General features: G+C 42.5%; 1 protein-coding gene across 1 annotated transcript; it reads right to left on the minus strand.

Moving 5' to 3' along the window:
- Positions 1–201: 201 nt before the first annotated feature.
- On the minus strand, positions 202–9,486 carry LOC115922611 (sorting nexin-25-like; the record flags this gene model as incomplete). Its single annotated transcript, XM_030981800.1, has 8 exons — positions 9,253–9,486; positions 8,453–8,673; positions 7,664–7,703; positions 7,016–7,136; positions 5,211–5,395; positions 4,069–4,224; positions 2,978–3,109; positions 202–317 (listed from the first exon to the last, which is right to left on the minus strand). Coding segments are annotated over exons 1-8 (1,205 nt in total), but the record flags the coding sequence as incomplete, so codon positions are not given.
- Between the last annotated feature and the right edge of the window lie 297 nt (positions 9,487–9,783).

The following is a 9,783-nucleotide window of genomic DNA, read 5'->3' on the forward strand; positions in this document are numbered from 1 at the left end:
AGAAAATTTGGAGAAAAGACAAAGAAATTGCAGAAATACAGAGGCAAGCCGACACCTCTGGAATTGTAGACTATAGAAAAATCCACACCATTCAGACAGGGACTGAAAACAAACAATCCACATGTTGGTCTGTGTTGGATTCGAACCTGGCCACAGAGGTGGAAGCTAGCGAGGGAAGTACCAAGGCAACCTGAAACTTACCGGAGATATTTCTGCAGCGTTCCTTTGGAGCTGTTTAAGAAGTCCTGCTGTTGGACTGACTTGAAGGGTCTCCTGCTGTAATGGGGTAGTTCCATCTTGCCGACCCACTTACTGCACTGTTACGACAACCAAAGTGAAATCTACAGGTTACAAGAGTTCTCAAAAATTTCCAAAAAAATTCAGACTAGCCTTGTATCCCAAGGTCTTAAAATTAAGGGCTCCGTGCACAAGTACCCCCTCAACGGTACGTAAGGGGAGAGTTGGTGGCGACCACTGGGAGAGACATTTGAGCACTACCGTTGACACCAGGCCAGATGCTCGTGCGAAGATGCTATGACTTTGACATTTAGAAGAAGATAACTTGTGCCTACTTTGCACAATAGACTAATCCAGCGACAGCCATTTTCTGAGGTGGCACCAGGCTAGTGGCGAGTCACGCTCAGGTGGTCCGCACAAACTTCGCGCTCCTTCGACCAATAGAGTTACCAAATACGTGCGTGCCTTGTCTTTAAGAACACGTGTAGCATGCGTGTGAGCGTGGCACCACCGCAGTAACAGCTTCTAATTCTGTTCGCTGCATTCTGCTATATGCATGCAAACCAGTACACACATGCAGTGTGTCCCGTCCGCTGGTTCTCAAAAGTGGTAAAAAAAGTACCCTCTCTTGTTCCCGTGTGGAGCCCATAGTTCCCATTCCATGAACCTCCATATTCTCACAAAGTGATATGAAAAGCCATTTCCTCTTTGAGTGATCCCAATTCGCTATTTCCCAGGTTTGCAGCATTGCTAATGTTGCTAGCATTGGACTTTTTAGAGTGATCCCTGGCTACATATATGTTGATGTCCCCTAACGTGGCGCTGACCCTTACGTGGCGCACTTTGATTTTTCGCCTCTAGTGCCTTGCTAGAGCAAAAGTTTTACCTGAAATTTCACAGTATGTGAAATTTCATCAGGCTCTAGACATTCCCGCTCATAAATCTTGAGTTTACCTACCCATTACAAAGTTAGCAGAGAAATTAATTTTGGCGTGATTCTCCGTTCTATTTCGAACCCTATAAAAATGCCACCCCAAACATACGAAAATAATTTTCTGACAAACTTCTAGTTGGGTATGTGAGTGGAGACAATAATGGTTTATCAGAGTTTTTCAACTTTAAAGAAATTCTTAAATGTTAACAGGATTTTTCGAAGTTTTGTTCAAGTGCGCCACATTAAGGAACACTCAGCCAATTTGTGTCCAATTTCTGGACGCCACAGTTTTTGAATTTCAGACTCTATTTCATGATGTTGAAATTGTTCACAAAGGTTCAACAGCAGCATATTAAGGTAGAAAGTACCAGTATTTAACTGAATGAATTTAAAGCTTGTCAACAAAGAAGTTTGGCAACACCGTATGAGGAAAGTCGGGGGAAACGTTGAAGTGCGCCACGTTAGGGAACACCACTACACTGGGCAAGTAAAAAAAAACGCAACCCAAATGGCAGGACCAATTTTGAATGAAGTCTTGGCCTGTAGCATTTCAAAATCTAGGATATGAAAGCACAATCTATGAGCTTTCGTTTAGAACAAGAATCATTCAAATCACTTATGTACTTTTTAAGTTACGGCATTTTTGAACACAAACACCGTTTTAAAGTTCTGTCCACGGATCACAAAAAAGGTAAGTGTTCTTTCAGCAAACCCAAAACAATTGACATGCATCCCTATTAGAATTGTTTTCGTTTTGCTGAAGGAACGAACTTTTTAAAACAGTATTTGTGTGTTTAAAATTCTGTAACTTGAAAAGTACATGAGTGATTTGAATGATTCTCGTACAAAAGAAAGATTAATAACTGGGCTTTCATATCCTAGATTTTGAAAGTGCTACAGGCAACACTTCATTCAAATTGTCCTGCCATTTGGGTTGCATTTTTTATTACTCGCCCTGTATAATGGTTTATGGCTTCTGACGTCCGCCCCTTGAGCAAAGAAATTGAAAAATCAGAGGTTTTCAAATCCAAATATCTCAACAGGGCTACGTGAAAAATCTATTCATCATACTCTTCTCATTTTTTTCAATCACCTCTTTCAATCTCTGCTGCAGAGCGTGGAAGTCCCCCAGACGACGTGAGACGACCCATCCCGGTATTGATATGGCCGGGGTCAATGGGATGTACCACTATCACGTAATAGGGATGACTTTGTCACCTTCCTCCAAAATCTAGGCAGATGAGAAAAATTTAAGTGAAGAAAATTGCAGACTGACACTTCACGACAAGCGATATAAGTCTACACACTATCATTTACATGTTTTTTTTTTGCTCGATAGAAATTTGGTGTTGCGCTAGTGGAGAAAATGTTATCATATAGAGTACAATATTAATGTACGGCAACTGACAAAAAATGCTGCTTTTGTAGATGAAAACTTTCACGCTTGACTTGAGGTGTTTGGGGACACACGTTAAATTAAAGTTTATTTCATCCAAAGAAAATTCCATCCAAAGATGATCACCCCTAAAATCAGTTCTGAAGCCCATCGCCATTTTGAAAATGGACGCCTACCCTCCATTGCAAAATAGAGCCATTTTAGGGCTAATTTCATCCAAATTTCACAGAAATAGGAGCTCGCACGGCTTCACTCTTCTTTTTTACAAATCTCCAAGTTCGCGGCACTCAATATGCTCCAATACCTGAGAATTTGAGGGCATGCAAAGCGTGATTTGTGCCCCGCGTAGGCAACTTCGGGCCTCTTTACAGGCCTACACCCTTGAGTATTGTCCCCGTGGCATAACTGACCTGAGCTGAGCAGATATCGGCCCGCCACTTGCCAATTTGGTCACTCCACAGGTCTGTCCGCTCGATGTAGGTTTCCAAGGTCGACTTCTCCAGTTTGAGTTGCTCGATTTCTTTCTCCAGCATCTGCTGCATCTGTGTAGGGGAAAACAAAACACCAAATTTGATAATTACAAGGCCGTTAAAGGTACAGTCCATCAATTGCAGCTAATCCAAAAAGTAACTGACGAAATTATTGTTCAAAACAATAATTGGTTTAAAGATAGTAATGGGACGAAACTCCCTGTCAAATGATTCTTTCTGGCAAGCTGTCATTTTGAATTAAACAATGAAAGAAGACCATTTCCAACGATGCGTCTAAAAACGCATTCTTGGAAAGTAGTAGTTCATTTATTAATTCGGTGAAGCGCACGCAAGCATTGTCACGACGCACATGCGTGCCGTTTGCTGTTATCGTCGGTTAAGTGCACAACATCGCGTAGCTGCAATCGTCTGAATGAGAACGCAGTTCAAAACAAGACTCTGCAACTTTTGATTTGAAATCGAGATCCTAGAATTTTTTTTCTCGGAATATACAGCATTCACTGAGCTGAAACTCATAGGTGAGTTAATAAGCATCCTTCTTTAGAATTTGAGCACTTTGTTGCTTCAACACGAACATAATGCACAAATTATAAATGATGTACTCTACCTTTAAGAGCTTGCTAAACAAAACAAAATCATTAGAGTAACTCATCAAACGGGTAACCTGATTAAGTGATTGAGTATTCTACCTTGAGTCTGCACTGTGAGCGCTCTTGAGGTTACTCAGCTCTTGGAACTCATGACTGAGCCTTCCCTCTAAGTATCGGAGTAACTCATCAAACGGGTTACCTAAGTGATTGAGATCCTACCTTTGAGTCTGCACTGTGAGTGCTTTTGAGGTTACTCAGCTCTGGAAACTCATGACTGAGCCTTCCTCAGAGTATCGGAGTAACTCATCAAAACAGGTTGCCTAAATTATTGAGTATCTACTTGGGAACTCATGACTGAGCCTTCCTCAGAGAATCAGAGTAACTCATCGAACAGGTTACCTAAATGATTGAGTATCCTACCTTTGAGTCTGCACTGTGAGCGCTCTTGAGGTTACTCAGTGCTGGAGCTTGTTGCCGAGTCGTTCCTCTACTTGTTGGAGTTTGGTCACGACGGAACATCGTCTGCTCAACAAAGCTGGTCTCGGAAGTCTGCAGCTCCTCCTGTGGCGGCTTCACCTGTCAAATACATGAAAAGTTAATGCCACTTAGCATTCACTTCAAACTAGCATTCCACAAATTTCCTTGACTACCACACAGTCCCGAAATTCACAGAGTGCATGGAACTTTTACCTTAGTTCCAAAATTCCATTACTGTTTTTGGACAGTTGGTGACTGTCAAACTTGACTGTTTGAGGAAACCTGAGGACAGTCCCAAAATTCCTGCAGCTTTCCACGACTTCCGGATTACCTCTGCATTGCATCCCTTATCCATAGGACTTCCAGGTTACCTTTGTATGAAATCCCTCCTTTTTCAGGACTTCCAGGTACCTTGTATGAAATCCTTCTTTTTCAGGACTTCCAGGTTACCTTTGTATGAAATCCCTTCTTTTTCAGGACTTCCAGGTTACCTTTGTATGAAATCCCTTCTTTTTCCAGACTTCCAGATTACCTTTGTATGAAATCCCTTCTTTTCAGGACTTCCAGGTTACCTTTGTATGAAAATCCCTTCTTTTTCAGGACTTCCAGGTTATCTTTGTATGAAATCTCTCTTTTCCAGGACTTCCAGATTACCTTTGTATGAAATCTCTCCTTCCCATGACTTCCGGGTTACATTTGTATTAAATCCCTTATTGCCAGGACTTTCAGATTATCTTGTAATGATTCCCCTTCGTTCCCATGACTTCCGGATTACCTTTGTATTGAATCCCTTCTATCCCAGGACTTCCGGATTACTTTTGTATTGAATCCCTTCATCCCAGGACTTCCGGATTACCTTTGTATTGAATCCCTTCGTTCCCATGACTTCCGGGTTACCTTTGTATTGAATCCCTTCTATCCCAGGACTTCCGGGTTACCTTTGTATTGAATCCTTCATTCCCATGACTTCCGGGTTACCTTTGTATTGAATCCCTGCTTTCCCAGGACTTCCGGGTAATCTTTGTATTTAATCCCGTCTTTCTCAGAACTTCCGGGTTACTACTTCTCCAGTACTTCCGGGTTACCTTTGTATTGAATCCCTTCTTTTCCAGGACTTCCGGGCTGAGCGCCTCCGTGGATGCCTTTTCGGTTGGCTCCCCCACGCGGCCATCAGCTTGCCATAGCTCTCGCTGACCAGGAAGGACGGGTAGTAGGTCTCGTCTAGCAACTGGTACACCTGATGCTGGGCACTGAAGAATGACTCCGGGCCCTGCTCCAAAAAAACCAAAAAATCAGGTTTAGTGAAAGAGTAATTTTCCGTGGCATTTAGTTGACCCTGGTTTTAATTACTGTACCAGGCTCTAGTCTGATCACAGACTCAAAAATGGCAGGCAATGTAAAGAGTGTGCCAAAAAAGTGCAACATTCAGAAAACGAATAATTAAAACTGTTTAATGTTTTTTTTCTCAATGAAATTATTATATTAAAGCCTGACTATTTCTCAATCCACTCCTGTTTACCCATTCCATTTGGGTCCCTAGATCCAGAAATACAATCAATTAAGTGAAAGGGTGTAAACTTTGCTTGGGCCACTCTCACCTATGTATGTCACCAACTTCAATGCCTATTCAATGCTTAACCCAGATTCAGCATGTTCAGGTGAGAGTGGCCCAAGTAAAATTTACACCCTTTCACTTTGAAGATGGTTCCTAGCAAAAAGGGCCTAAGGGGTTAGGGTTAAGTGTAATTCCACAGTTACTCACGTTACATTTCGTAACGTGAGTAACCGATTTTGTGCATCTTGTTTATCATACATAACACGTTTTTTGGATGTCATCTTTGGTGCTTAGGTAGGTCTAGGTCTACTCTATCTACCATGGGGATAACAGGTATTAAACCTTTTCAGTAAGGTAATTACAGCCCAAGGAAACTCAAAAGTACATCAAAAATGAAACGTGAGTAACCGTGGAATTGCCCGTAAGCATAATGCATGAGGTGCAGGAGAAGTAGGCCAATCAAAGTGTAGGTGAGGCGGCACACCCAAGACGCATATCAACAAATAAGATATCAGAAGCACAAGGCCATTGCCTGTCCTCTATACGAGTTATGAGGTCAGCACCCGATTTCACGAAGCGCTGCGACGCGTCGCAACTCGAGTTACGACGTGTAACACTTCGCAACTCGCGACGTGTCGTATCTTCCATTTCACGAAAGTTGCGATGTGTTGAACGCGTCGTAAGTTCCTTGACAACGGCTTAAAACACGTCGCAAGTTAAGATGTGTCTAGTGGTCGTCGCAAAATAAGAATAGTCATTTCTAAGCCAGTTTTATGCCATAAACATTACATTAACGAGATTATAATACCGAGGCAATGTGGTGTAAAGTTGTAAATAGAAAGCTCATTGAATAATTATGAATTAGACCGGAATATTAGGGTTGAAATTTCAAAGTAGCTATACAGTCCAATGAGAGCTTGTTTTCCTTCAAAATTGCATCGCACGGCCGCCATTTTGTGTTACGTTTTAACAAATTTTGAACTGAGATCGACGACTCTTTGTTGAATATCAAACGACTATTTACTGTACGCTGACTAAATACATAAAACAGTCACCGAGTTGTGCTATAAATACACCTACGACGCGTCGCACTTACGACGTGTTTAGTGAAATGGATCGCAGGACGCGTCGCAGCTGCGACGCGTCGTAGAGATACGACGCGTCGCATCGCTGCGATGCATCGTAAGTTACGAAGAGTTTGATGAAATGGGTGCTGGTCTGCAGTTTTATCCCGGGCTCAAGTCACTCATGTGCACACATGTCAGACTTTTTGCACGAACGTCGGACATTAAAAGTACGGCTTAGATTGGTCAAGACACCACGACTTAAAATTACCCTGTTTGCTGCCAAGAAGTCTGTCATGCCTTTGATTGTGGGCTTTGTCAACCTTGACCGCGCTGGTTGTAGCCAAGTAGGTCTGGTAGATCTCATTAGCATACATGTGCTGGTCCTTGGGCTGATGAAAAACAAATGAGAGTGTGTTCAATAGGGGATAAGGGCATTTCTTACAATCATTATTACCCATGACAGACATGCCAATAATCTGTAATCAGTTGTTATGCCTCCAGCATGCAGTGCGATGTTTTCTTTTCAAATCTTTTTTTTTACCTGATCACAGCAAAGTACACGAAATGGATATCTACGGGGTTTAGATGCTCTAAACACCTCCCCCTTCGTGGATGTGAACGCGAAGCATATATACGTGGCGAAGCATACGCTGTGAAATATGCTGGAATTGAACTGCGTCAATTTTTGCCAAATGACAACCAATGACAAATTCTTTGTAAATGTACTTGAAATTGTCAAGGGGCATCCGGCCTCTAGGTACAGTAAAACAGTCCTGCAAAATCCTCTAAAACCTTCTGTTTGATGTTTGATTATTACTGATAATTCAAATATTATCATACAGGTGTCTATATGAAATGATATGGTGAGTAACATTATAATAAAACCTTATTCATGAATTTAACAGAATAGTCTCACCTTCTTACTGTCCCTCAATTGCTCCACCGCCAACCAAAAGCTGCCAAAAGAAACAAGTGAACAAACACATTAAGAATGCAAAGTAATTCACAGATTTCAGGGCAACACCTGCCTTACAAGAGTTATTACAAAATCCTAGTGCTTTTAAAAAGGTTTGCAGGCATGCAAATTTGAACTGAAAAAAAAGAAGTCATTTTACAAAACTTTCTACACTGTTTTCAATTTGTTTAACAGCATACAGGAAGTGTAAAAAAAAGTAAGCTGATCTAAGGAACAGTTAACTTCCTGAGTTCTTTACATGAATGTCAACTGTTTCACCCCCCAAAAAAGGCCACTCTGCAGTAACCTCTTTGCGGGAACTGCCTTGTCATTTGCTCCTATTTGACAGTGAAACTTTGACTGAAGTTCGAGCTTTGCTCAAACCTAAGCTAGTCGACCGTACTTGGACTAGTCTAGTCAACTATTCATGACAAGCCTCCTAAAGTTGGTCAAATTGCTGGTTATTGATACATGTAGTAGCATAGTAGAAATAAGTACAGCAGGTGCCTATAGGACCGAGAAGTTTGGGATGACATTTTAACTATCATTTGACTCATCTACAAATGTACCACTACTTAACCATTAATTGCTCTTCAACCAAATTTGGGCTGGGTCTGATTCTCATGTCTAGGTCTTTGACAGTTGCAAGGGCAAACGGTGACAACAGACGTAGCCATAGCTCTGGATAACCATTTTGATCACTGCCATCCTCACAGCAATGAGAGAATCAAAGCATGATGTCAATCTTACTTCAACAGGTCGTCCTTGCCGTCCTTCTTCAGGAAGTTGGTCAGGTAGGCCCGGGCCACCTTGTCCGACAGGATCTCGTCCAGAGTCAGCACCCGCTGCGGCCGCAGGTCATGCAGCGGTCTGGAGTGGTGCCCGGCGGCGGTGGACCTGCTGTAGGCCTGGTACTCAGGCCCGCCTCGGAGCGCCAGGCGTCGCTCGCACTGGACTTTGGCAACTTTGCACTGCAATGACGACAAGATCACTGATTGTAAAAATTTGAAACTCGCTATTCAGCGCAGTACAAGTGCTGATGAGTTTAGGCTCCAGTGTCTAGTCAATGGAGAATGAATACATAAAGTTTGCCATTCTGAAACAAAGTTTATTTCGGTCAACCTGTTTGCTCTTTAAATACTATTGGGTTCGCTGTTATTCTGGATTGCCAATCTCAATTCATGTTCTGGACAAGTTGCGGACATTGTATTGGGTATAAGTTGCAGGATTCTGAGCAACTTCCCCGCAATCTTCCCGCAATGAAGTTATCAAATTCAGCGCCTTGAGTACCTAATTGTTGGTAGGTACGTGCGCTATATAAGACTCCGGTATCAGTACTGGCGAGTCAAAGCAGTTGCCGGTGAAATTTCCCCGGAACATGTTCGGGACAAATGCAGAGCTTCTTCTGAATGATTCTATCTGCAAGATGAGTGTGGGTTCGAGTCCCGCGTCTCGACACTTGTGTCCTTAAGCAAGACACTTAACCATTATTGCTTCGTGCTTCAGATGGGACGTAAAGCCGTAGGTCCCGTGTGTAAAGAACCAGTAACACTTATCGCTAAGAGAAGGGTTTGCCTCGTTGTTTCTGGCAGTGCGTTTATCTTCAACCATATGAAGGCAGCACTTGTAAGGAAGGACAAGTATGAAGACAATGCCGAGAGTAGCTTTTTACCTGGTTGATGTATCTCTTTGAGGTTGCGGACTCTCAGCAGGTTGGCCTTGCCGCTGCTCTTGGTAGACTTGTCTGTCTCGGGTCCCCTGGCCTTCTTCAGGTCTTGGATCATGGTGGCGTGCATTATTTCAGTGATGATGTGATACCTGGGGGGGGGGGGGGGAAACACTCTCCTAACTTTTCTTGTCATCAATTAAACCACAAAGGCTGCATAGTTTGGAGTAAAATGGTAGATACAACTTTTGGAAGTTTATCAACTTCATGACTTTTTAATGGTTTGTGACAGAAAAGGTATTAATAAATGGGGATAATAACAGAGTTGTAAAGAGTCGTTGAGTTTTGTGACTCCGTCGAGTCGAGTGGAGTGACTCGAGTCGAGTCGAGTCATTAGTCGAGTCTGGAATATTTA

This window comes from Strongylocentrotus purpuratus, unplaced genomic scaffold (genome assembly GCF_000002235.5).
Source record: "Strongylocentrotus purpuratus isolate Spur 01 unplaced genomic scaffold, Spur_5.0 spur5_contig_249, whole genome shotgun sequence".
Classification (NCBI taxonomy): domain Eukaryota; kingdom Metazoa; phylum Echinodermata; class Echinoidea; order Camarodonta; family Strongylocentrotidae; genus Strongylocentrotus; species Strongylocentrotus purpuratus.